Source organism: Orbicella franksi, chromosome 10 (genome assembly GCF_964199315.1).
Source record: "Orbicella franksi chromosome 10, jaOrbFran1.1, whole genome shotgun sequence".
Taxonomy (NCBI): Eukaryota; Metazoa; Cnidaria; class Anthozoa; order Scleractinia; family Merulinidae; genus Orbicella; species Orbicella franksi.
The window spans coordinates 10,137,707-10,164,793 of record NC_138154.1 but is presented as its reverse complement, the minus strand read 5'-3'; the positions used below and the strand labels follow the sequence as shown (position 1 = coordinate 10,164,793).

At 40.0% G+C, this 27,087-nt stretch overlaps 3 protein-coding genes across 4 annotated transcripts in view; 2 read left to right on the top strand and 1 right to left on the bottom strand.

The window, feature by feature from the left end:
* The window catches only part of LOC145500985 (tectonic-3-like), a 12,628-nt gene extending 8,954 nt beyond the window's left edge, over positions 1-3,674 (top strand). Inside the window, exons 9-14 of the mRNA XM_081480559.1 lie at positions 307-405; positions 768-904; positions 1,420-1,582; positions 1,662-1,760; positions 2,086-2,136; positions 2,782-3,674. Coding sequence (XP_081336685.1) covers positions 307-405; positions 768-904; positions 1,420-1,582; positions 1,662-1,760; positions 2,086-2,136; positions 2,782-2,949 — 717 coding nt within the window. The 3' untranslated portion in view covers positions 2,950-3,674. The remainder of the gene's footprint in view (positions 1-306; positions 406-767; positions 905-1,419; positions 1,583-1,661; positions 1,761-2,085; positions 2,137-2,781) is intronic.
* LOC145500947 (uncharacterized) lies at positions 3,659-15,889 on the bottom strand. The gene is made up of 4 exons (XM_081480516.1): positions 15,188-15,889; positions 11,188-11,419; positions 4,876-9,183; positions 3,659-4,241 (listed from the first exon to the last, which is right to left on the bottom strand). The coding sequence occupies exons 1-4, from the start codon at positions 15,322-15,324 to the stop codon at positions 4,089-4,091; spliced, it is 4,830 nt and encodes a 1,609-aa protein (XP_081336642.1). The 5' UTR covers positions 15,325-15,889; the 3' UTR covers positions 3,659-4,088.
* Positions 11,583-27,087, top strand: LOC145500989 (uncharacterized). Of its 2 annotated transcripts, none has more exons than XM_081480564.1 (10): positions 11,583-13,277; positions 15,896-16,168; positions 16,352-16,726; positions 18,304-18,434; positions 18,803-18,965; positions 19,606-19,688; positions 20,186-20,411; positions 21,169-21,289; positions 22,564-22,609; positions 22,970-27,087. In XM_081480564.1, the coding sequence occupies exons 1-10, from the start codon at positions 13,121-13,123 to the stop codon at positions 23,081-23,083; spliced, it is 1,689 nt and encodes a 562-aa protein (XP_081336690.1). In that variant the 5' UTR covers positions 11,583-13,120; the 3' UTR covers positions 23,084-27,087. The 2 variants fall into 2 exon arrangements, with proteins under 2 accessions (XP_081336690.1, XP_081336689.1); XM_081480563.1 differs by having other exon boundaries at positions 11,584-13,277; positions 18,286-18,434.

The window sequence follows — 27,087 nt, the reverse complement described above, 5'->3', positions numbered from 1 at the left end:
TTATTCGTAGTATGTTTGAAATTGTAAGTCCAGTTTATTATTTGTAACCATTTTTAATAGTAACTTAATTAAGTATTTTATTGTAAATAATATCGTATTTTAGCATTTTATTGTAAATAATATATTTTTAGCATTCTGATTACTTTTAAGCTGAGGGCCCCAAGTTTATCAGTAACTTTAGTTACTGTCACGGGTCACCCTCATTAAATAAAGTCTTTCACTTCACTTCATAAGAAGAGCTTGTCTGATCTTATCAGGATCCAAATGCTGTTTCTTTCTTGTTCATGTTGTGTGTCTTGTTTGTAGGCAGGTGGTGCAGACACTACATTCTTGAGGTCAGGCAACCCTGGTTACATTGTTGGTGAACCTCTCGTTGCTGGGACACTTGCCACACTAGACGACAAATATCCTGTTGAACATTTTCTAATGAACTGATTCAAAATTCGTCAATGGCTTGTTTTTGTAGTACTGATCCTATGTCCTTGCAGGTACTGTGGTTTGAAAGCATGACACCAAAAAATAATTCAGTTACAGTTACTAGCCCATGAAATAACAGCTCAAACTAAATAACCTTGATATCTTGTTTGCTCCTTGTGTGGCTCATAGAATTACTAACCTACTAGATAAAAGTCTGGAATTTGCAATGTGTGGCCAACACCCCACCGACTCTTAAATTATATGATACCTAGATGAGAAAGGTTTAAATTATAGTTCCATCTGACCTTAATGAGAATTGTTTGCTTGGATATCCTTGACATTTTATCAGAGAGGCGATTTTTCTCAGTAGTGACCGTAACTCGTGGCTGACCATCATCAGTCCCACGGCAAACGGAGCCTGCAGTAACTCGACTGAACGTACCTCGGTAACGTTTGGAGTGGACATGCGTACTGGCTGCACTATCAGGTAAGACTGGATATAAACGGCACCTTGTCATCCCTTGGCAGGGATTATAAGGTTGTGTCGTAAAAATTAAGTGGCCCCGGGGTAGTTTCAGCCGAGTCGTTTTTGATCCATTTAAACGGCGTACAAAGCGTTGGTTGGTTACGAAGCCCTTCTGTTCGTTTCAAGTCGCTCGTTGGAAAAATAGTTGGAACGTGTCTTGCGTTCAATCTATCACACTGTCTCCCCTCTTTAATTTATCACTGGTGAATGAACGGCTTATTAATTTAATACTCACTCATCAAGTCATCATATCTACATGGAATACTGCTACTCCTAACCCTTCAATCCCTAGAATGAGAACCTCAATCTCTCTAATGTTTATGGAGGATTCAGCATCGAGTAACAAAGGGAAGATAAAAGTAAACACTACTCGGGTTTGAAGACTCAAGAGTGCTCTGTTTTAAAGCTTCCACTGAGATCAACAGCCGTCAAACACTACTAATCTCCTTTGTCTGTCTTCGACGTTTTATTTCCAGTGTTCCATTGACTCTGAAGGGTTCACAGTGCAGGTTGATTCAGGAGACAGTGTTGAACACACTGATAGGAGATCCGCCCACGTACGTGGCCTCTTTTGGCAACTCAGATGTGAATAGCGTGGGAGACTGGGTCAAGATTCTCAACACAAGACCTGTCAATGAGGTAAAGCGGTATTAGGAATGTCTCAAGTGGGTTTTTCTTGTTGTTTAATTTTATTTCATGGCTTTTTTTCATTTTATAGGCTGTACAAGGAGAAGGCGAGTGTCAAAACATGCGACTGGGGCTTCACATCGAGATTCTTTTTGCAAATTTCGGTTTCTTTGCCAAACCTCAACCAAGGGTAAGACCATTCCAATTTACTGTTCAATGTGATCAGCTTTGGTTTTCAAATATCTTGAGCTATCCTGAACTATTTGAACATCCAGATCAGCCAATCACATGAAATGTTTAGTTACAAAAACACATACAGAACCTTTTACATGCAATTACAGCAGTGACTTCCTTGACTATTGATTAGATTTCTCCTTAATACTCATTCTTATGTTCATCTAAGAACTTTAGAAATTAAATCAGACTCTTCAAATTGTCGTAAATATTTTCTTTTTCAACCCATAAGACCCACGCTTAGCTTTATACATACCGGTTTCCTTTTTTCTCGTTTTCAGATTGTGGGAGTTATGTATAAGTATGACGACCCCAAAGATATACAGTATCAGGTAAGAATTCTTAGGTCCATTGTTAACCTGTTCGTTCAACCGGGATTTGACGAAATATATGTTGAATAGACCTTTTTCGATTGGGTGGTTTGTTTTCCCATTACAGACCACGTGATATTTTCTAGAGAATTGTTCTTTTATCCATCTAAAAATTATTTATTCAAAATACACGCTTGACTATTTGAAAATTTGAAAGGAAGAATTCTCAAGAGTATCATCACATGGTCTGAAATGGGGCAGCAAACCGCCCAGTCAAAACGGTCTATTAGTATGCCAAATTCAAGGTGGATGGAATGCGTGGCTTGTTTCTTTGTTTTTAGACCACGTGGTAATGACCGAAATGAAATCTATTCTGTGGGATGAAATTCGCGCAGGATGCAATGGGTTTTTTTAATGTTAGTAATTTTGTACTTATTTTGCAATCTTAATCTAACAAAAGGGATTTGCACTGGATAAATGGAATTTGACTCGCAAGTTCCACAGTTGTTTGGTTCTGAAAGTGAGCCGTAAACCCAAATTAAATTAGAGTACCAAAGTTGGTAAACTGCTAAATTTGTGTTACACTACATTGTATAAAACCATGAACCAATGTATCAAGGCAAGGTAAGTGTTGGAGTCTAATAACAACCATCTTTACTGTTCCAGTGCGGAGGAATACAATGTCAGCCTGGTAGTTCCAGCCTTGAACAACAAGTTGAGGTCGTGTCATCAGTTGGTTTTGTAGATGTATCTAACAAACCAGAGGCGCAGATCAAGCCTGTACCAACATTTGAAGCTAAAGCATCCTCGGACTTCTTTTTCCCGTTTCTTTAATCCGAGACGTAAATAGAATGTAGGCTAGCAGCTGGCCTCAAGGATTGTCATCCACGGTCGATAAACTCGACTGGCGTTCGATTGTCCATGCGTTAACAGCTGGCGATGTGACAGGACAGGTACGGTTGTTGTGGATGTGAAAATGGATTGAGTGTCGCCCGTAATTCCCACCTGAGGTCTGCCAAAGCGTGGAGGAACGAACGTTACCAACAGCATTTGAGCTGGGACCAATTATTCACTTTCCAAATTATCTTGCTGACTTTGTGGTACGATTTTATGTCACGAAACTATTTGCATGGATCCATAGACAACGGGAGTTTACGCGACTCCGTTCGAAAAGAAAGTATCATCTGCCCATTTTTAAGTTAAATAAAATAACATTTTGTAGGTTGAGAACGGTGTTTGCGAGCTCATTTAAGTTCTCGAGATCATGCCAGATAAACAAACGGTTCCATGGTGCCATAATCAACAGGAGATAAGAACAGACAAGCAAATGTACATGAGAGAATTGAGTTGTATGAGCAGAGGGTATTTGAGTTGTTTTATTTATTGGTGCTATCAAGGTGAGACAAGGCGAGGAGGTGGAATAGTTCTAACATTTATTGAAATATCACTTTCACAGTAAAAGACTCGTATTCTTTCAGACGACAGTTGTATAAATCCGTTACACAGAGAAACTCTTCATTGTTACGTGTTATTTATCTAGCAATAAAACTGCACGGAGACAGATCGATCAGAATTATCAAAAAAAAGAAAATCGTTATATAAAAAAAAGAGAGACTCCTTGTAAATTTGACTTCCTGAAACAAGAAAAAGAAGAAAGTTAAAAGCTGGCAATCTTGTTGTTGTTTTTAGATTTTCCAGCAGCAGTTGTATTTTTAAGAACATCTTTTTTTCATGATTGACCTTACATTTCTCCATACGCAAGTCTCAGACGCAGTCGAAAGCTGATAACAAGTAGCTATCTAGCGATCATTTACTTTGATCTTATCTACCAGATAAATGACTCTCCAGTGGAGAGTTTATCAGTTTACCTTATCACGTTAAAACTTTTACACTGGGTAGTGCTTTATTTGATGGGTAGCCTTGCCTATCGTTTACCAACGGAGACGTATATACTTGCCTCAAAGGAAAAATGTTCATTCTGTAGGAGCATCTGTCCCCATTTGCTGGCCAGTGGATTCCAAGGCGTCAGTGGTAAATGTTAGAGCTAATGTTGGAATCTCTCTAACTGCTTTTGACTTTGGACTTGCGGTGTTGCGTTCTGTTTTAAAGACTCCTCTCGGTTTTGCCTGTATGTAGATAAAAAAGATAGGAAAGACAAAGGGAAGAATTCTAACGATATTTTCAAACACTCTGCAAGTGTTACTGCGACCACATTTTTGGAGATGATGCGCTCGCACAATAATCTCAAAACTGGGTCAATCATTGGATGATGGTTTCTTGAACAAACCAATGTGTGAACGGCCGTGCACCGGCCTCCCACATGCTTTATTTCGACTCTATGAATACTAGTACTAGGAACAAGTGGGTTCACGAAGTCGTTGGAAATAGTCATAAGAGTCCACAATTAAGGTTAAGCCTACCAGCTTTGAGCAGGTGAATTTTTCCCTATACCTCATATTTGTCGAGGCTCGACACAACCCTTTTTCCCCTCTACTTTAACTTTGCATTAGTGGAAAGTAATTATTTGTGTTATATTTATAAAACATTTTTAAAACTATGCAATGAAACCGCTGTATTTTTCTCGTTGCATGTAGATGTAGCTTTTTACGACGAGAAACTTTGGTAGAAGTCTCATAGCTTTCCAAAAACGTCACGGTGTTCTTCATTTTTGATCAACAAAATGTTAAAATTCTAAGCAAGAAAATGGGAAGACAGTTTCAAACCGTCTTTCCTGCCGTACGCTTAGTTCAAATTCGATACCTTTGCATCTTGATCCAGACAAGAACTTTCCTCCAACTCCACAGCTCTCACTCGGTTCTTTTCCTTTTCCACGACGGAGATCTTGACAATTTGCTGCATTTTTTCTTCCAGGTCAAGCCTGCGTCTTACTTCTTCCTCAAGTGAAATCCTCAAGTCCCTGACTTTTTCACTAAGCCTGCCTCTTTCCTCGGTGAACGACTCCAAACTAATCATCATCTTACGTTCCTTTTCTCTAAGCTCTTGTTCCAGTTTTTCTTTTGCAGTTTCCAGCAAGAACACCTTGGTCACCAGATTGTTGCCTTCTTGTTTGTGCCTTTTCAAGTCTTTAGATGTGGCTGCGTATTCGTTTTGCAACTCCATGAGGTTCTGCTCAGCTTCGGACCTTTCTTTACTCAGCTCACTCTGTAAGTCATCGTTCACCTTCTGAAGGCAGGCGATTTTGGTTTCGAGCACAACTCGCCTCTCTTCTGAATAAGCAAGGGCTTCCTGGCGTTCCTCAAGCCTTTGATGCATTTCTTTGACTTTCTCCTCGGCGCCTTTGAGAGATTCCTCGAGGCCCGTGTTGCAACGCCGCAGTTCCTCGCATAATGAGCTTTCCTCGAGTAACTGCTTATGCAACCAGCTGTTCTCTTCTTGCAAGTGATTGTTTTCCCTGTCAAAGCTTTCTTGAAGTCGTTGGCACTTCCTCTTCCACCCCTCTAGTGCCCTCTTTGTTTCCGCTTTCTGTGTGATCGGTGATAAACCGTCTACACCGAATCGTTCTTTTAATGCTTCAATCTCCTCTTGAAGGTGAGTATTCTCACTCATCAACACTTCTTCAATTTCCTCGCACCGCTCTAAAGCCGCTTCTTTGCCCTTTATAATAATCTTAAGCTCAGCGTAACGTTCATAGAGCCTCTCGACTTCTTGGTTTACTTGAACTTTGTCTTTTATAGCCGCCTCTCGCAACGTCTCTTGTCTCTCCTGGCGAAGTTTTAGTTGGCCAGTCAGGTAGGCAATCCTGTCCTCTGCCCTTTGCAACTCTTCTTGCGCGCCAACATCTACTAAGTTTCTCAGATATTCATTGTCTTTCCGAATAGTGGCAAGCTCTTCCATTTGATCCACTGACTTCTTTTTCAGGCTGCTAACCTCCTCTGAATTGGAACATTCAATTTTACCTAGGACGTCCTTCAAAATAGCGCGGACTTCTTCCTTGCCAAATTGGGGCAAAATCATGTCCGCGTTTAGATTATCGATTAACAGGGGGGGCTCATACACCAGTAATCTTTTCTCTTTAGATTCAAGAATCGTTTGTAAAGATTCCCTCAGCTGTCTTCCTTCGTCAATGGCTATCTCTTTAAGGACGACTTCGTCTTCTAGTCTTTCTTTCAATGCCGCTACCGTTTTAACCAAGTCGGCGTTTTCCTTCTCGACTTTTTCGGACGTCCATTGAACTTTGCGTATACGCTTGTCTTTCTCCTTCAAAATTTCTAACAGGCGGTGAAGGTCCTTGTTTATCATTGTATGAGCTCGTCGTGTCTTTCCGTAAATTGACTCCAAGGCCTTCTTCATCTCTAGGCTTTCGCGGACGTTTCTATTTATTATTTCGCCAAGGCTTTCCTTTAAATTTCCGTAGCTCTGTAGTCCCGTCTTTGTCTTTTGCAACTCATCATTCAGTGATTCAACCTCTTGTTCTAGTTCTTCTTTGTCCCGCTGCACCGCCATCAAAAGATCTCTTAACCGCTTCTCCCGCTCAGCCATTTTGGATGTCTCGTGGAGTTCGCTTCTGCGTTCGATCTCAGTGGTTTGAAGGGAATTTCGCTGGTCTGTGGACTCGGGTATTTGTCCCGCTTTCTTCTCTTTCCTTGGTGAAGTACCACTGATAGAGGGTAAACTAAAACGTTTGTTTATAGCTTTAGATATCCTTCTTTTGGCAAATCCTTTAACTTTTGAAACTTTACTCTGGCCCTGAAAATAAGAGTCGCTTGGAGAGGCAAGTTGATCGCTACTTTTGCGAGCTTCATCTACACCTGGCAGTTGATCTATCGATGTCGTAGATTCCGCATCAAAACCTCTGTCTTCTCTTAGACTAGGTTCCGTTTTCTCGTTTGATTTCACCATCAGAACTTCAAGTTCCTTCTTGGCCTTTATCTCTTCCAACAAGTCATCCTTTACTGCACGTAACAATGTTTTGAGCTTATGATTAGTCCTTTGCGAGATCATTGAACTCCTTTTATATTCGTTGACTTCTTTTTCGAGCAGCTTGTTTTCGTCAGAAAGTTCTTCTATCCTCGCTGCATATTCTTCCAAATCCTGGCAACCTTTTGCCAGTGCAGTGTGCAAGAGATTTTCAATCTCGTGAAATCGTTGTTGTAAGGCTTTCTGATGCCCTACTTCATCAGCTGCCCCGGTAGTTATCATGTCCTCCTTGCCCTCGTCAGTCTCCTCTTCATTCTTCGTTTTAAGTTGGAAAAGTTCCCTTAATGCTTGCTGTAGTGATGACTGCAAGTACTGCTCTGTTTCCTTGGCGTTCCGAAGGTTTTTCTTGTCAACTTGCCAGTCTTGCACTGTTGTGCGAAGTTCCAACTCCAAGGTCCTTACCTTTTCTTGCAAAACCGTGATAGTTGTAGCCTGTGAAAAAGCTTCATGGCTTTTCGTGTGGACTTCGTCGTACAACTCTTTAGCGGTGAGATAAAGCTTCTGACCATTTTTTCTTTCTTGTTCCAGTAAATCTTTCAGCGATCTCTCGTCTTTTTCAGCAGAATTGATCAAGATTTCTGATTTCTCTACATCACCTTTAAGTAGCTCACAGTACTCTTGCAGATCGTTCTTGTCTCTACTCGCCCTCTCCAAAGCTTCCCTCAAGTCTCTTATTTCATCTCGTAGCGCCACTTCTTCCTTTTGGTATTTCTTCTGGTACGCCTCAAAAGCGCGTTCTTTACTTTGTAACAGTTTCTCCAACGCATCATCTGTACACTTATTCCTAGTCGCAGATTCAAGTTTAAGCTGCTCTTCGTTTTTCTCACTTTCTTGAAGTTGTTCTTTCAAGATTTCTATCTCTACATCCTTGTCTTCGATAGTTTTGTTCGTCGAGAGCCTCGATTCCTCAAGCTTTGCACTTTTCCTTTCAAGTTCTTTTGATAATTGCCTGTGTTCTTCTCTGAATTTTTCAACCAGTGCTTTCAGGTCTGCCATCTTCTTTCCCTGTGAAGCGTTTAGACGCTTAAGTTCTTGGCTTTCTTGTAAAGTAGACTTATTCTTGGATAGCGCACTTTCAATCTTCTCTAAGACATCATCTGTTTCCTCAGTGGTTTCAGGAATCCCTTTTGTCCATGTTGTCTGCAAATCTTCTTTTTCTTCGTGAAAACAAAATTTGATCCAAAGCCGATGAACCTTTCCTTCTGTTAAGCAATGAGCTTCTTGTACTTCCTGCAGATGTTTAAGTTGCCGAGCATTCTGCTCTTCCAGATCTGCCACCATGGATTTTTCTTTACAAAAAGCCTGCAAGATTTCGCTCAACAGTATCCTAGAATCGACTTCTTCCATTTGTTCTCCGACGTCACAAGAGTTACAGTTGGGATTTACTTTGTACCAGAGATCATGAATGCTTGAAATCAAGCTTTTTACCTCTTTTCTTAGATTGTAGTACTGTTCCTTCAAATTGATCATCTTTACCTCTGCGCTGAGATCATCCTCTAGGCTTTCTCCACTTTCGTTGTAGTGTTCGGAACTGCTCAAATCCGAGCCGTTTTCTTCTGCAGTAGAAGTTGACTCATCAACAACTCTAGACTTCTGTTTATTGTGAACTGACATAACATCCACGATCTGACCCATGAGACCAGCGGTCATCTTCTTGAGAGATTCTTGAGTACTCTCAAGTTCTGGTAATTTGCGGTCCAGCTCTTTCTTTCCCTTTTCTGTTTCTCCTTTCACCATCAATAACTGTTGTTCCAGTTGAAACACCTGCTCGTACAACATGTCCTTCTGGTTTGTCAGGGTCTGAACCTGAATTTCAAGCTCCTCCGAATGCACAGATTCCTGTCTCAATTTCTCAATGAAGCATTTTTCCCGTTCAAAGGAGGACGCTCGTTGGCAATGCAGTTCTTCCTCTTTCGTCCACAGCTTTTGAAGAGCAGTCTGAACGCTACGCTCCAGTTCTCCTTTCTCTGCTGTGATTTCCTCCACTTCTTTTATTTTTTCTACAACCAGACTGTGTAATTTGATGAAATGGCGACGGTAGCTCTTTTCTCTGGATGCCAAATCCATCTCGGCTAAGAGATCTTCTGGAAGATTTGTCTCTCTGTTTTCGTCGTCATCGCCATTTCGGCTCTGCAGGGCCAAATCACAAATTGGTGTTGTTAATCTGGAGCGATATATAGTTGAATTAGAAACGTCGGTCAGCAACATTTTAAGACTGGTTTCCATATAGGTTCGCCGGCTACCGATTTTTCGCTAAGTTGGGTGATCCTTTTCGACATTGTTCACTAAGCCAGTTTTCATATGATTTTCCTCGATCACAACAAAAGAATAGTGATAAAAAATAATAATAACAAAAAAATAATGAATATTTGTCGAAATATTTTGCCCAGCGCAGAGCCGCCATGTTGGTGTACCTCCGTGGGACACCAACATGGCGGCCGCGGAAAAAGGTGTAAACATCTGGAACTTTCTTTGGCTATCAAGGTGACTGATTATCTGAACTGATTAAGCAAACATATTGAATAGCACATAAATTTCCTAATACTTTAACTTCCAAAAAGGCTAAAAATCACGAGATAAGTATATATTTTTCGACAAACGCGTTTATAGATTTATGTCACACACCACCATAACTCTGAAGTTCAAAATGTGCCTGTTTTCAGACGAAGCAAGCTATTGAACTGAAAAGTTGTTAACAGATGTAAACTTAAAAGTGAAGAATGATCAACGCAGTTAATTTTCCAATTTAAGCAATTGGAAAGAAGAAGCCTGAAAAAATCAGGGCTTCAACGGGATTCGAACCCGTGACCTCCGCGATACCGGTGCGATGCTCTACCAACTGAGCTATGAAGCCACACATTGGGAGCGAGGTCAATTAATTGAGTTCATATCTTCCCGTGAGGAGTGAAATGATGTGAAGTTTATATGAAATAATTTATATATGAACTGCGGTAGTAGATGAAAGTGAAGAATGATCATCGCAGTTAATTTTCCAATTTAAGCAATTGGAAAGAAGAAGCCTGAAAAAATCAGGGCTTCAACGGGATTCGAACCCGTGACCTCCGCGATACCGGTGCGATGCTCTACCAACTGAGCTATGAAGCCACACATTGGGAGCGAGGTCAATTAATTGAGTTCATATCTTCCCGTGAGGAGTGAAATGATGTGAAGTTTATATGAAATAATTCATACATGAACTGCGGTAGTAGATGAAGGTGAAGAATGATCATCGCAGTTAATTTTCCTCGCTCCCAATGTGTGGCTTCATAGCTCAGTTGGTAGAACATCGCACCGGTATCGCGGAGGTCACGGGTTCGAATCCCGTTGAAGCCCTGATTTTTTCAGGCTTCTTCTTTCCAATTGCTTAAATTGGAAAATTAACTGCGATGATCATTCTTCACTTTCATCTACTACCACAGTTCGTATATGAATTATTTCATATAAACTTCACAGATGTAAACTTACCTCCTCCTATGCCTGATCAGGATAATAAATTTGGTGGCTCATTAGTTTGAGATTTTAGAAAATGATGACATCACTTGACACCCAAGGGGGATGGGGCACTTCCTATAAAGGCCAGTACGGGGAGGCGTCGCCCGAAAGAGGTACCTTTTTCAAACTTCAGGTATATAAAGAATAAAGATTTCACAAGTTGAGGCGAATGAAAGGGTAGGGAAATCTGTCATTTAGGTATAACGTGGACAGCGACTGAATAATTGATACTTGTTCTTTGGTTAACATCTCTTTCGGTAATGCTTATGTTCTCGATCAGTAATATTGTTTATTCAATTCATTCCAAGGGTTTAGGAAAGAGATGCAGTGTTTCTAAGTCGGTATGTGAAAGGCCGAGGTGTTTTTTTTCTATAAAAGGAGTACGAAAGGGTTATCTTTTATGTCAAAGTGGATACAAAATGGTAAGGGGTTGAACCTCGGGGCGGGGCCTCTCCGTACAAAACTTTGTAGAGTTCCCCTCCTGGGACTGGCGTGCAGGCACCACAAGTCGCGTTAAACTCCAGTTGAAAAAACTCGGAAATTGTTTGGCGAGTTGTATAGCTGGTGCCATGATTAAATACCTTAGCTCTCAATATTAACACAGGTTCCTATACGTTATTAAAAAAAAAAATCAGCAGCTACCTTATGATCGAAGTTGCTCTTGTCTATTTCATCGAAACACTCCATTTCCAACTCCTCTGTTTGCTCATCTCCTTCGTCAGGAGAGTCAAAAGGCTGCATGAAACAATCGTAACTGCCAAAATCATCTGCGATGGAGTGCTCCACCTCCTCATTCTCTCTCTCCTCTTCGTGGCGAAATGAACGTTCAGCAGCACCCTTACAAGTCGACACATCATCCATTGCCACAGTCCAACTAAAACAAGAAGGGTAAAGTGGAACCTCGATTTAACAAAGGGCCAAGGGTCTGGCAAAATATGTTCGATACAACGAGGTGTCGTTGTATCGAGATTTTTTCCCGTATATTTCACTAATACTGGGCGAAGAATATCGTTCCTTATACCGAAGACTTCGTTATATAGTGTTTCGTTAAATCGAGGTTCAACTGTATTGCATTTCTGATCTAAATTAGTCAATTAAACATCAGGATAAGTCTCTGTCCTCCGCAGAGGCCTCTCTAGTGCTGCCTTGACCCTGTAGGCTAGCAGTTTGAAGTCTTGAGAGAAGGGAAGAAAACACGAAGAGAAACAATAGACTGTAAGGCTGATACTACGTGAAAAAGAAAACACGCCCTTCTTCTCTTTCTACCCTCCTCTCATTTCCTTAGGAATCCTCTGGGAACAAAGAGAGAATTAGTAGACAATCTGTTAAACGCGCAATCATTATTACTCATGCTTCAGTTAGATGTCTGTCGCACTATTGGTGTCATAACACCATGTTGTGATGATGATGATGATGATGATGATGATGATGATGTTAGATGTGTATTTTTCTGCATGTATTTACATAGCTATTGATCCTTTTAATTAGCACACGGTAGCTCTCAAAACGACAACACGTCCTGTGCTTTAACCTAAAACAAACGAGGTTTTAAAAATGCTGGTTTCATTTCCTGTCTGCAGTTTAATATTATTTGGCGGTGCAAACAATGGTCAGATTGTAGCATATAAATACCCAACGCAATTAAAATATATCAATAAAACAACAGCAACAAACAGCAACAGAGACCAGAGACGCGCGGAACGGATCAAGTGTCGTGACCTTCCACAATGAAAAGTAGGGTTTTGTATTCAACGTTGATCAGTCATTGATAAACTAGCTGTTGTCGAGAGATTCTGAAAGCTGTGTAGATTGTGGCAGTTGGAAAGCGCTTTAGTGGACATTGCCGTTGTGGGGAGGTGGCCGATGTAGAGAGGTTAAAATTAGAGCCGGGTATGTACGGACCGTCTGCCCTGACCAAAGAAAAAGTGGCCATCTCCTGAAGGAGATTCGACTGTAGCTTCCAAAGCGCGAGAAACGATGGCCAATGTTCGTAGTCTACTATCACCCCAAGTTAAAAAAAAAAAAAAAAAAATTCCATGGTGTGTATTATCCATGCTTACCTGGAGTTGTATTTTAGTCAAAATTGCGTCAAGCGAGCTTCATTGTTATGCCATTATAGCTTTTATGACGTCATTTTCCCGCGCTCGAGAAAACTAAATCCCACCAAATCCCAGTCTTCCCAGGAATTTTTAAGAACGAGAGTAATACCAGTTCCCCACCGCGCAAAGATTCAAAATGGCGGTGCCGAGTGAACATTTTCCTCACGTGGAATATTTGCATAAAATAATGTCAACAGTTCTAGAAACTGAAAGTTTCGATGGTGGAAATCGATATTTTTTGTGCGTTGAAGTAGAACGAAAGCGGTGGTGTGCTGAGGACGCACAAGATGGGCTATTCTGGAGCAAAATGTCAAGTTTATGTAAACTTTGGGCGGTGATTTATCAATCTGTGGAACGAATGAACCATTGCGTGTTTACGAGATCAGATGCAAATTGCTCAGTCAACTATAGCAACCGCCTGTTCCAGGAAATATTGCAGGCATGCAAAGATATTATTTGCCGTTTGAACATGGAATATGGCTCGTAAACGGCCTCAATCTAGGATTGTTCTGCGAGTTGTGCATCTGTTTTCGCTGTGCATTTTCTTCCATTGTTGCATAATTTGCGAGACTCAACATGTTCCCGGCTCAGAGGAAGTGGGCATTATAAAACACCAAAACAACTTCTCGTCAGGTATGGCTTAATTATGAATGAAATGGCTTGGTGAGATCTAACTTGTTAGTTCTTTACCATTTTTCTCGATCAATTCCATGTGCATTTGAATTTCACTCGAGGCTAATTAATAATTGTAATATATATGTATTAAGCGATGTTGCTTTGACTAGTGGTACAGTCTTTTAAGCTTACAGTGTAAGCTCGATATCAATCATATTCCGAAGTCGTTTTCATTACACAATGTATTTCAGTGTGGTAATTAATTATCGCAATTGTTATTTCACATATCTTAGTGTTTAATTTCCATTGAATCTGTGTTTTTGGGTGAATTATTATGATTAATATAAAATTATTACTTCGATTCAGAACTTTTAAATGAACATGTAGAGTGAAGTACAAACTGCATGTAGAATGCACATGTTACGTGTGACATTATAATACAAGTGAAGTTTATTTCTACATTTTACAGTGTAAAATAGCTTATTTAGAACTAAAGTGAGTTTCCCTTGCAAAATCTATAACACATCAACAGTCACATACCACCGAGTTTGCGCGGGCATGCGGATAACAAACACTCCGGTACATAATTGAACAGAACCAGAAAATATGTGAGTCAAAAATAAATGTAGAAACAAGACTATGCAGAAAAAAAAAGTACGCAGTCTGCACAGTCTACATGGTCTGCACGGTCTGCAGTCTGCAGTCTGCATGGTGTGCATTTTGGGGTGACTTCATAGAATGTTTCAGTGACAACAGAGAAGGTCAAGAGCACAGTATTTGGGATTTTCATGATAAGCAGCCAACATTACTTTAGGTAATCATACGGTTTTGAGTTCAATTTGGAATTAATTTGCACGAGTGAGTTTTTCAAAAAGGTGAAATTGCACGAGCCACTTTGGCGAGTGCAATTTCAGCTTTTTGAAAAACTCACAAGTGCAAATTAATTCCAAATTGAGCAGGAAAAACCGCATGATTACTTATTAATAATATACATGTAAACATGATAAAATTCACGTGGAGGAAGTGCCGGAAGATCTTTCTTGAAGCCACTTTTTCTCATTTGAGAAAACTTTTTTCAAAGTTTCCGCACACAATTTTCATCATTATCTTATGTGATATCATTGGCTTAGAAAATTTCCTTTTGTCTTTCAGCCAATCATAACTCAGAATTATGCTGTGTAATTTGCACTTCTAGTGTTACACTTTTTGCACCGGTGTTACACTTTTTGCACTGGTGTTACACTTGAACTGCACTGCTCTCAGCCAATCAGAATCAAGTAATTTTTTCATGTATATTATTATCCATAGAATAAATATTTACTTAGCAACTCATAAGTGACCAAAAATAAAATTTAAATGGACGACTACAAAATACTTATATTGCATGACTGTATACAGTGAAGTACATGTACAGACTAGTCCCTTCCCAAAGTGATCCAAACTTAAATGTAATGTAGGATTATAAAAGGTTTATATGAGGGAGGCGTCGGGATTTTTGGTTTTACAGATTTGGCCAATTTTTGGTTTGCTTTTCGCGCTTACAAAATGCAGTTTTTCAGTTTTGGTGTCTTGTGCGGTTTGTGGGTTTTCTCGAATTTAGTCTTTGGTTTTCAATTTTTGTCAACAATGATGGCGGATTTTCGGATTTTTCTGCCCAATGCATTTTACAGTTTTTCTGGTTTTGCCAAGGATGTTCCACCTCACAGTCATGCTAAAACTGTAATTCCAAGGGACTACTTACAGTTAGAGGAATGCATAGCAAGCCTAGTCTCTTTAACAGCGTTTTTTTGGGTTGTAAACGGCTGCCAAGCAGACTATGAAAAACTAAAGATAACATCAAAGCAAAAGACTATTTCTCAAATATCATGCGGCTGGGATAATTTTTTGTAGACTTTGACCTCAGACTTTAGACCATCGTGTTTCTATACCTCAATTGCGAGTTATCTCCCTGTTTTGTTGCAGGAATAACATTACGCTCACTTGCTCTGTTCACCTGGAATAAAGGCAAAGGAGAGACTATTTGGTTGTAAAATAAAGTAGTTAAGTTGTAAAATGGGGCTGCCATTATGCCCACACAAGTGAAAATTCTGACAATGGCAATCAAAAAGTGACTTTAGAATTGCGATGTTTCTTTTAGACAAAAATCACTTAAAATCATTTCATGGTGCAATTTGTTTTTAGTTTTACATTGCTATAGGTCTGTGGAGCCAATTTACACACAAAAAACGAGCTTTTTATACTGTGATATGTTCTGCACTAATGAGGGAATACGCAGAAAGAACATGGAAAGTAAACCAAGTTTAGACGTATAAAAATTAAATAACAGAAAGAGAGATTTTGAAAGCTGCCAAAGCATTGTTAGGGAGGGCTTTTATTTTGGTTTTGGACGAAATTTCTTGCGGTTTTGCAGTTTTCGGCGATTTTTTGCACAGTTTTTCGGTTTCTAGTAGGCCCCTAATCTAATTGTTTTAGTATAATCTACTAGCTGTTCAAAACTTTATCTAATTTCTCTTCATAGACACGCCAAGAAATGGCCGTCATTTTGTTAACAAGGGCACACTGCTACGCTACTACAAATTTGACTGATCATACATATATAAAGTACTCATCAGTTATTTCCTTCAATTAACATATAGGAATGTATTTGTACACGTCAAATGATGTGACAATCAGAGTTGGTGAGAAACTTCGACTAAACTGTACTGTTGTCAGAGTTGTGAATTCATCTAAAGTTGAGTTTTCTTGGTATCATGGCACCCAAAGGTTGACTAAACTCACCAGGTCCCTGGACAATAAAACAATCCAGCTACTGATCAATAATGTCAGTTGGAGTGACAATGGAACTTATGTGTGTAGAGAAAATACCAGCAACAGAGTTCAACCCGCGTCTGTCACTGTGAGAGTAGGCGGTAAGTTCAGATCAGTGCAGTGTTTGCTGTCATTTATTATACATGTTGCTAGCAGCAGTCTGTACTTTGAATAGTTGAGTAGGGTGTTTGCCTTTGTTTCATAACTTGGATGATATTGCACATGTACATTTGAGTATATATGTATATTCCTACATAATATATTTGGTGTTGTCTTACATGTAGATCTTCCTGGTCCACCCCAAGATGTATGGGTCAACAATGTTGAGTTGAAAACTTATGTTCACTGGAAAGCTCCTTGGTACCAGGGTGGATTACAGCTCAGTTATGCTGTCAAAGCAAGATGCAAGAATGCATCCACTCCACTTCGTAACTGTACCTTGAAGGATTCTGTAACTCTCTGGGAAGGTGTACGTCCCCAACAGGGATCAGAGTCAGGTCGATTCATGTGTAAAATCCGGCCGATTCTTTATCAATTTTATCCACACACCTTTATTCCAGTACCCTATATTGCCTTTGTTGAAGCCAGCAATGTTCTTGGGTCAAGAATGAGTAGTCCAGTTGAATTCACCTACAATGTCCTGAACAGCATAGTTTATAGTAAGTGTCTATCAGTGACAGGCTATTAAATGAGGCTCAATTTAGACTAGGTTAAACTCAAGACAATGCTGGCCAGCTGTCTCCTTCACTAATGTGGGGTGAACTCAGGACTTTTACAGGGCTCAGTTTACAGCTCTCCCTATGAGGTCATTTTGCTTGTGCTGGTTGCTCTTTGCTTACAGTCTTGGTAAAGTATTTTGCTCCACCCATCCCTGCTTTCCCTCTAGGTAAGTATAAATTAGGTACAGTGGGACTGTGCTAGGTTATTGTAAGTTGCTCACAATATTGTCATGGCTACCTCACACAGTTAACCTGGCTCCCACTGAACTTTCAGGCACCTTCCAACATTCAGCTATTAGAGACGTGTTACTTAAAACCAGTTTAATATGTAAGTCAGTCTCTGACTTACCTGTTGGGCAGGTAACTTTTTATTTGCCCGGGTAAGTCAGCTGCCAACTACAGGTGTAAGTAAAGAAAAGTAAATTAAGACTTATGCAGGGCTGCTTGTCCAAAGGTGAGCTGGAGTTCTTGGGACTTTTATTCCTAGCCCTGTCATGTGGGTTTTCAAATGATGGGGAGACTATTTTGGCTTTCCTGTGAACTTATGAACACACAAAAAACAATTTGTATATTGTGATTTCATAAGATCACATGAAAGTTATTACTGACCTTGCTCCCAGTGAATATATATACAGAGTGTCAGAATGGAAAAATACTTGATGAATCTCATTCATAGTATACCATGATCTCGAGGCAAACGTTTTTGCCTCTGATTAATCCAAGCATGCAATCACCATGCGATAAGAATGAGTTTTATAATCATAGGTCAATGCGTGTAGAGGGTGCAGTGCTTGTCAAGGGTGATTGAGGTGATTCCTTAGTATTGTATTGCGCATCCCTACTGCGCATGATTTTCGCGTCATTAGCGCTCGCACATAGCTCAACAGCGCATGTCTAAATTAGGTTTCTTTTAAAAGATAAAAAATTGCAGAGTATTTCTGGGACGTAGATGAATAAACAATCAAAGAAAGTCAAACTCTGTGTGATGTAACACGCTGCATTGAAAAACAATCAAGCTTATTTGTTGCGCACGGAAACTACCAAAAGTCACCTAAATAACCGTATTTGTCAGCATTGTGGCATGAAAACAAGCACGGTGACCCCCTCTTTATACTACCTTTTTAATATCTTTTTGTCCTGTAACAACAGCATATCAAGTTTCATCAGAAATCTATGGTGGGTTCTTTTACAAGGGAATCACCTTAAGTAACTTATGTTTACAGGGGTGTCATTAAAGTTTTGAAGTGAACTTCTTTATAAGAAAACTTTCCTCTAGATGGTTAAACTAGGTGGGAAAAATCATCCTCATAGCCAGTCAATTTGCCTGGTGCCCAGCCCTGAATGGAACCCCTGTGTACAGCAGCCCTTTGCACAGCAGTCCTTTGCACACATTGCAGGCACATGAATTTAATACTGTCTACTGTGTTCTGTGAAATGATGACTCGAAAAGAAATTTAATTAAACCAACTCTTAATATTCAGCCTGTTTTGCTCACTTAGCAACCCCACAACCCGCAGTTTTTCTTGCTGCCAAAGAAGTGACACCACCTGGTACTGTGAAAGTCTCATGGGAAGATGCCAGACGAGGCCGACTCATAGAGGTGGAGTATACTATTCTGTACCATAAAGATGGTGACAACCACAATAAGGTAAAAACTTTGTTAGTAGATGTTTGTACTTACAGCTTGGAATTTGTTTCACACAATACAATGTTTATAGTGTGCACTATTTACTGAGGGAGTGCTGGGTAATGTGATTCATCTAAATCCATGAAATCATTTGCTAATTTTTTTTTACATGATTATTCGCTTATTATATTAATTATGAGTGCACGCACATTTTGATAATTTGCTGCAGTCAATCACTATGAAGTTATTTACTCAGTCTAATAATAAATCAACAGATAAGACAACCCAATTGATTTCCTAGCTGTACATGACTATTCAAGTTGTTAGTGAGTTAAACATCTTAATAACGTGTTATTTTAATGTCTGTGACTACTGTGGTGCTGTTGTAGAGCTTGACCAGGAGAGCACCAGAAACTAATGCTCTAATACATGACCTGGTTGGATTCTCCCGCTACCATTTCTACTTACTGGTGCGGTATGCAGAGAAAAACACAAACACATATGGTATCTACAGTGAGGCGACACAACGTACACTGAGAACAGATGTCTCAGGTAAGCTACACTGTACTAAAAATCGTGACCATAAGGTTCCAAATAATTGAAAATCTCCTTTAGTGATGTTAGATTGGAGTATTTGATTGTACTGTGAAGTTAACTTGAGTTTGCAAATAAGACCCTATCACTTTATTTCAAGAGGTTCTTGATAATGTTATGGTCTAGCCTTGTATTTTTGGTGTGGAATCAACTGAAACAAAATTGAGCCAAATTCAGGCCAGTGACTCAATATTTCAGGATATCAGGTCAGTGGACATCGCTTCCAATTGTCTAACAGTGAATTTGGGTACGGTAAGCTTGAATAGCACTGTGATTAGCTTGCATTTGGCTAGCTCTTAATGGAACACGATGTGTACACTTAGTGGAAATTTCGTGAAAAGTGCGTAGGTCTGCCATCTCTATTTGTTGCAATCTGTTGAGAAAAACAAAGAATTGTCAGCTGACAGTTGAGTTTATGTAGTCACGTCAAGATCTCTTATTAGTCTCACCTTTTCTGAGAAACATTTGTGAGAAGTGGTGTGTGCACTGTACTGTATGGGCCACGCCCTACAATCTCAGTGCTAAGCGTGACCTACAGTGTAGGATGAATTTCACAGATAGTTTCACAGGTAATTCTTTTGTTGATTATTTTTTCTAGCACCAAGGGATCCTCCACTAATTATGAACTGTAGTCACTGGATTAATGTTAGCAGTGGTCGTGGATTGATGATCACCTGGAGGGTATGTGATCTTTGTCAATGACAAGTAAAGCCGGTACTTATTAATGAAGTCCAGCTGACTCAAGTGACAGTGACTGTAGCATAAAGTGGCTAAGAGTATTCCTACTCTCCCTCCCCACCCTCGCTTTCCTGGGTGAGATACTCGTCCATTGCAAAATTCTGCCAGGCTATCCCAACAATTTGGTGATACCCATTGATACACCTGGGGGGAGAGAGACACTGTCAGAGTAAACTGTCTTGCTCAAGAACGCAATGCAATGTCCCCGGCCAGAGCTCGAACCTGGAGATAATCCGGAGACAAGCGCACTAAGTTTCTAATCACGAGGCCACTGCACCTTCTACTGGCCTTGGTGTAGGGCGTGGGTGTAATGGCTGATATCCAATGGCTGCATGCTGGGCCAATCAAAGATCTGGGAATACATTACCGAATGCTTCAGTTTTTTAACAGTACACAAGATACTGATTATATACCGGTCATATTTTTCTCTTTTATCGTAGATTCCTCACGCTGAATATTTCAGTGGTCCCATGAAGAGTACACTGATTTTGTACCACTGTTCAAAAGGCTCGGGAAATGTAACACTCAATGACACGTCTGCTCGCAGTGCAGTCATAACTGCCGTGAAACTGTCTGACTCTTGCCATGTATGGATGAAACTGTGCAATGAACCGGGATTGTGTAGCTCTATCAGCAACATGTGCCTCACTCCTAGCATTCATAAAGGTACATAGAAACACCTTCTGTCGGAGCTTCAGGGGTTTCGTTAAGGATGACGCGCCAGGCATATTGGCGGGCCGTGAGGCTAATTTTGTCTGCCAGGTTTGAACATCTGGAAGAAAGATTTTCCTATAAAAAAAGTTCAGTTCAAAGAGTTTTGCCCGCCTGTGAAAACCAATTGTCCTTCTGCTGAAAACGTTCATGAAACCCCTAGAGCTTACAACTGTGGTCACAGTCTACAGATGTTCATTGTAGGAGAGAAAACAGTTTATTTTTTGAAGAACGAGAGCTTGTTGTTCAATGCCCTATACTCTTCTCACATATTGATTTCATTTCAGGGATGGTCAACAGCAAGCTCTTTATGACGATTTCGAGAATCAGACGCAGTCTGTTTTGTCCCATTATATTTAAAACCAAAAACCAAGGAAAACGTACAGTAATCTTCAATTACATTCAAAGTACTTTAGTCATAAGATGTTTGGACTCGCATTGGTCGGAGAATCTTTCGATGTAAAGGAGCGCATGAGGGGATGTTGAAGAAAGTAAAATTTGGACGGGAGCGAGTTGGCTCGCTGATTGACTGCGGATCCACTCGGCTATTGCCTCGTGGATCTACACCTACTTTGACAATGTTACGATGAAATTCATGATCAATAACAAGACAGGTGCATGAAAAACTGACGTCAATTTGTTAAGCATGGTATTACATATGATGTGGGATAGTATCGCATGTCTCCTATATGCTTGTTGTTACTTCCTTTAGGTAACTCATCCTCAGGTCCCACAAATTCAAAGAACAGTGTCACAAAAACTGTGTTGATGAGCGTGGCTGGAGCAGTAATGGGCATAGTTCTAGTAATCATTATTGTCACGTGCTACAGAAGGTAAGGTGGATAAACATTCAGGAGTGGGCAGTGGGGACAGGGAGGTGAATTTCCAGTGAGGGGTAGTGAGTGCCTACTTTGGGGTGGGTAGTTGGTGCAAGGGGGGCTGGGGTGGAGATGTTGATGAGCAATTGGAGATGTAGAGAAACTTAAGAGATTGTGACCAGGGGCTCCTTTCTCGAAAGTCCCAGTAGTTACCGGCCCCGAGAAGCTTTTATTTTTGTTTGCCGAGTTTACAATACATTGAAGATCGAGATATTAATAGTTTTGAAACAATAAACATACCAGGAAACCAAACAAAATGGTCTGATTTTTGAGCGGAGTCCCACACTACTATTCCTTAGATGTAGATCTTACAGTATAATTCCAGGCACGTAAAGTTACCAGGGACGGATTGACTGCGGCAAAAAATAGAGGCCCAGGAACTACGATTGAAGCCTGGGAATGAGTTTACAATAGAAACATTACCACATTAGAAGCTTAAAAACATGCTGCACAGCTTTCTGCGCATCCCTACCCCTACTTGCAGGCTCAGGTAATAGTACAGGCTGCAATGGTAGAAAGAAGAGCAGACTGATAATAAGGTACGCGAGGATATCGTTCGGTTGATTTATTTATAATTGGGCGCAAGTTTTATTCCGCATTTCACTGTTGAGAAAAGAAGTCTCCCCCTGCCTGCTGAGAGGCTCTCTTGCTTATATATTGACTGGTTTGCTTGAATGGATGCAATATGTAAAGAGTGTTTGTGGCAAAAATGTGTCTTCGCACCAAAATTTCTTGTATATTGGGAAATAAAGGGTTCGGAAACCTTCTTTAGGTTAATTTTGTCCAAACAAAAACTGATTCTCCAGGAAAACAATACACCAGCTTTCCATTAGTGACGTTAAAATGTTGCTGCTCACCAGGAAGACTTAACGGGGAAAGCAGACAAAGTTCGTAACTCGATCTTTTGGTTCAAAAGATCAAGGAAATCCCGCCATTTTTTTCAAACTTGGAGCCTAGCACACAGCCAAAACTCGTGCATGCTTATTGCGCTTTCCCGCTCTGAATTTGCCACAGATCTTGCTGCTAGTCACTCAGCCCATGCTACTTCAGACTTCAGGGATTGCTCACATTTTAACGTGGGGGAAACTGAACTCGGTCTGTTTCCAATTCAGAAGCAGTTGAACGATCTCTGCGTTATACCAGGATAGTACAGTAATTTGCTCATCGGAATCAACATTTCTTTTAACAGTTCGGTAATTTACCAGTGTTTTTTTTCCTTTTTCTTTCAGGAGGCGTGAGAACGGAACATCGGGACCTCCCTTAAGAGATTTTCTGGTAAGACTCAAGTACAATCAATCTGAGTTCAATCTGCAAAATCTTTCATCAAGAGATGAGGTTTACTTAGGTTTTCACTTTCGGGCAAATCAAACATGATTTCTTGAGGAAGATGAAAAAAATGATACGAGGGGACTTGAAAAAAAGGTTTGATGCGTTTATTTAGGTGATATGAATCATGTTTGGAATCCAGCAATAGTTTCTTGAAGACACATTCCTGAAAGAGCGATTGTTTGCGGCTGAAAAAATCTGTGACAAATCTTGTTTCTGGACTCTGACACATCGCGTACTTTGGTTTGTTTTTTCTTCTCTTAGTTTTTCTCACTGTAGTTCTCAGACCCTTTCTTTCTCCTTTGGCAGGTTATGCCCCCGGTTATCCATGGTTATGACGAGGTTGAAGAGCCCTTGGTCAATAACAACTGTTACAATGTAATCACCGTGCAGTCACATGCTGGATGTGAAAGGACCCTATGAAAGAGCCGTACACAATTGCAATAAGGTCCTGAGCAAGGGAGCTGTGTTCAGGAGTGTACTACTCATACGGCCCTTGGGAAAAAAAAGGGCCCTTATGTGGTAATATTCCATGTCCGCAAAAGTTCTTGGAGAAGTCCCTGAAAAGAGAGGCGCTTGAGCTGTTTGGGGTCATGTTGCAAACCAAGCCCTCCGCAAGTTAATATTTTACATCAGCTTGGCTCCATAAGAATTCCTTGGCCGTGAGGTGCAATGTAGGTCAAAAACTGGATTCTCCGACCCCGAAACGCTATTTTCTCCCGATGCAGATAAGATCAAAGGTCTATATATGCACTGAAAGGAATAAGTAAACACAAGAGGGGATAAAGAATAAAGAGTTAATCCACGTATAGGCTTTATTTTTAAGGTTAATCCTTTTCAAGTTATTTCTAGACATAGTACCCAGTTCTCTGGCGGATAATGTTGCCACTCGTGTGCGTGGATGTTTTGGTGGCTAAATTTTCTAAACTCTCCCGGGGACCTGAGATGTGATATGAAAATAACTTGGGAGGGATTACCTTAGGAGTAAGGTACATATCGAGGAATAACTTGATCTCTTACCTTTCAAAAGTTCACGCTCTCTTGGTAAAAGAAAGTATCTAACAGCAACCGCCGCAGTATAGTTTATTTTAAACGGATTGGATTGTACACTACTGCCGGTGAAGGTAACATTAAGTTTCTCTCAGCTCAATTCTCTTAGCTCTTTATTCGCTGACAAATTAAACTCATTTTCATGTGAAAGATCTCACATGTTCTTGGTAGTCCCAAGTTCAAATTCTTGGCTACTCCTCTCAATAGCCCGCTGGTTTGGTTCCTGCTGGTTGGCAGTCTTATGTTCAATTGCATTTTTTCCCTTGGTTTGACTGACATGCCTGATCACAACTATGACAAATCTGCTTGGTTCTCACCACTGAGCGCAAGCTGCTTTGCTGTCCAAAGACAAAGTGTCCAATAACATTGTCCAGTAACATGGCGTCTATTTATACCACAATTGCTACTGATCTCGCAATCTGATTGGCTAATTTGCTGTTGTCGATCCAGACAACACTGCTCTTGTCAGTGTGTCATGCAATGCCTTTTTCAGCTCGCGCTCTGAAAAAAAAAACATTTTCTTTGACCTTTATATTGTGGTAAAAAACAAATTGAAATGTGGTTAAGCGTGGTCTGCACTCTTATCGACAACGATACGCGTCATTTGTTGTGGACTCACTCGGCTGTGCCTCATGAGTCCACAACATTTTGACCACTGTGATGACACATCGTTGTTGATAAGAGTACAGACCACGCTAAACCATATTCGATTTGTTAGAACAAGGTGGCTGAGTGCTTTATTTGGTTCAACCTTGTTTCTGAGCATTCATCTATATCCCAAAACCATTTACCCATGAATTTTTTTTTTGAGATGACAATCACTCGTATAACCACAGACCGAATTGGACTCCACTCAGTCTATTACCAGTACTAATCAAAAACTCTGACAGAGGTAGACGTGCTTAACTGACAGTTAAATCAGGTACCTAAAAATAATGGAAACGGGTGTATCTTTAATTTGTTTTAATTGCTACACTTCGTGATGTTACTTTTTTAGCAAGTAATTTTTGGCCACACCTTGTATGGCAGTTTCAATTTATCAGTGACAGTTCACAGATGGACCTCTTTGAGTTTTTGCTAGTCAGTCCTTTTTTCCTAGATGAAGAAATATCCTCTTGAGGGAAAAATACCCCTTAAGATTTGTTCGTCTGTGTCGTCAATTATCACTGTACTCTTTTTCCTAGTTTGTAGACTTTAGTAATAAAATTTAAAGTGCCACTATGATCAAATTCTCCATACCCATTTTTTTACATTTTCGCACACAATAGGTCTTTCCTAGATTGTTTGCCAAATTTCAATCTATTACGAACATTAGAACTCATGTCGTTTGGACCTTTATTTCCGAGAATTTATGGCCATCATTAATTTTCCTTGTTCCAAGTCTTGGTTGAGAATTTGAGAAAATGACGTCATTTTCTCAAAAATACCACACGGGTTGAAATTATAATAACAATTAGCGCAGCAATTCGCATAAAGAATAACAAAAACTTTGGCTCATATATTCGTGCAATTTTTTTACATTAATTGTTATCATAATTTCAACCCATGTGGTATTTTTGAGAAAATGATGTCATTTTCTCCAATTTTCAACCAAGACTTGGAACAAGGAAAATTAATGGCGGCCGTAAATTCTCGGAAATTAAGGTCCAAAAACCACGAGTTTTAATGTTCGTAGAAAATTGAAATTTGGCAAGATATCTAGGAAAGACCTAATGTGTACGAAAATGTAAAGAAATGGATGTCGAGAATTTCATCATAGTGGCACTTTAATAGTGATTCACAAAAGTGCTGTGGTATAATTATCACTTTCTATTCTTTTTCTAAAAAATCGAACATTCCTATATCGAGGTTAATTATTGCAATTTTAAATGATTTATCTAAGTACTTTGTTCGTTGCAAGCAATAGTACTAGTTCAGGGTTACTGATATGAAAATTTGCTTTCATGTGTTAAGAATGGCTGGCTCAACATTTTTTTGTATATGAGAAATGTTTTTATCGGTGCAGAGTGTTGATGAGAATTTCTTACCCAAACATTTTTTATGAGTGGATTAACATCAGCAACAAGCCAAATTAAAAAAAAGCAATATATTTAGAATATAGATATATTTTTTATAGCATACACTAAAATTGTTATGGGGTTCAGAAATTGAATATAAACCAATAAACTTTGAACATTAATGAAGTGTCATGGCTTTCGGTTTCTGAGGACCGTTCAATGGATTTGATTGTTAAGCAATGTTGCTGCCCACATCCACAGCCAACCCGGACAGAATCCCACGAACCAGCCCTGTGGAACAAAAAAAGAGTTCACAAGTAAATGCAGTGCATGGTCGAGTTCTGCGAAACTACGATGAGCTACAATAGTGTTGAAAGACTTCACAGTAGAATTCGATTTTCGAGCGTCTGGGAAACATCTCCCCCCCCCCCCTCCCCTTCCTCCCAAACAATGTTGAATTTTCTGTTTCTAAGATAACGCAGATCATAGCACCTACGCAACATTGAATCAGGGGGCTGGGGGTATCAGAGAATCAATGCTAAATGCAAATGAAATAGAATAAGAGGTTCAATATCGAAAAGTGTCATTTTTTAAAAACCTCTACTTTTGCCACTTGTAGCTCACAAGATGCGAAGCTTGGGAAAGTGGGCTCACTGTTTTATTAGACATTTTCCATTACACACTTTGCATTGGGATGCTAAAAATAATATCGAAAACTCTACAATTGTGCGACCTCCGGCAATCTTAGTCAAATTTTGCCAACGATGAAAAAGCCAGACAAATAGACCATTTTGCAGTTGTCTGCTCAGTGACCTGGCCTTTGTATGGCAGCGAGGCTAGAGTTGACCTTGTTTTGATACAGACCTCAGTGCTTTTGTCAAGATGTAAATGCACCTAGTTAGCATCAGAACAACTTGTTTTACACAACAAAAGCAGTGAGGTCTGTGTCAAAACAAGGTCAACTCTAGCCTCGCTGCCATACATAGGCCAGGTCACTGAGCAGACAACTGTAAAATGGTCTATTGTCGTGTTTTGTAATTTGAGACCTGGCAAGTGTCAAAGAGGGTGGTGTTTTTTTTACATGTACCGAAAAAGGTAATTTTTTTCAAGCCAAACTGCGACCTTGTAAACAACCGACGGTGTTTTTTGGAGCATTCTCATCCGTCCAAATTACCCACTTTAGAAACAAGAGGAAATCTGGGGCGAGTCCACAAACCACTGTGAGATGTGACTCGCCCCAGATTTCTCCTCATTAATTAAGTGGTGAACTGTCTATGAAATTAAGACAATTTTCGTTTCGATGTTATCGAGATTTATTAGCATCCTGAGCATTTTCTCGCTTTGACTGAAACTTAACTGGATCTTGTTCCCACCCTCTGA

What these genes read in the sequence shown, in the direction of transcription:
- LOC145500989 (XM_081480563.1), top strand. Translation starts at nt 13,121, where the DNA reads ATGGCTCGTAAACGGCCTCAATCTAGGATTGTTCTGCGAGTTGTGCAT. An exon ending in CCAAAACAACTTCTCGTCAG is followed by an intron (nt 13,278 to 15,895) that starts GTATGGCTTAAT and finishes ATTAACATATAG; the next exon opens with GAATGTATTTGTACACGTCA. An exon ending in ATTGTCACGTGCTACAGAAG is followed by an intron (nt 21,290 to 22,563) that starts GTAAGGTGGATA and finishes TTTTTCTTTCAG; the next exon opens with GAGGCGTGAGAACGGAACAT.
- LOC145500947 (XM_081480516.1), bottom strand. Translation starts at nt 15,324, where the DNA reads ATGGCAGCCCCATTTTACAACTTAACTACTTTATTTTACAACCAAATA. An exon ending in GGAGATAACTCGCAATTGAG is followed by an intron (nt 11,420 to 15,187) that starts GTATAGAAACAC and finishes TTCTTGTTTTAG; the next exon opens with TTGGACTGTGGCAATGGATG. An exon ending in AGAGCAACTTCGATCATAAG is followed by an intron (nt 9,184 to 11,187) that starts GTAGCTGCTGAT and finishes TTGGCCCTGCAG; the next exon opens with AGCCGAAATGGCGATGACGA.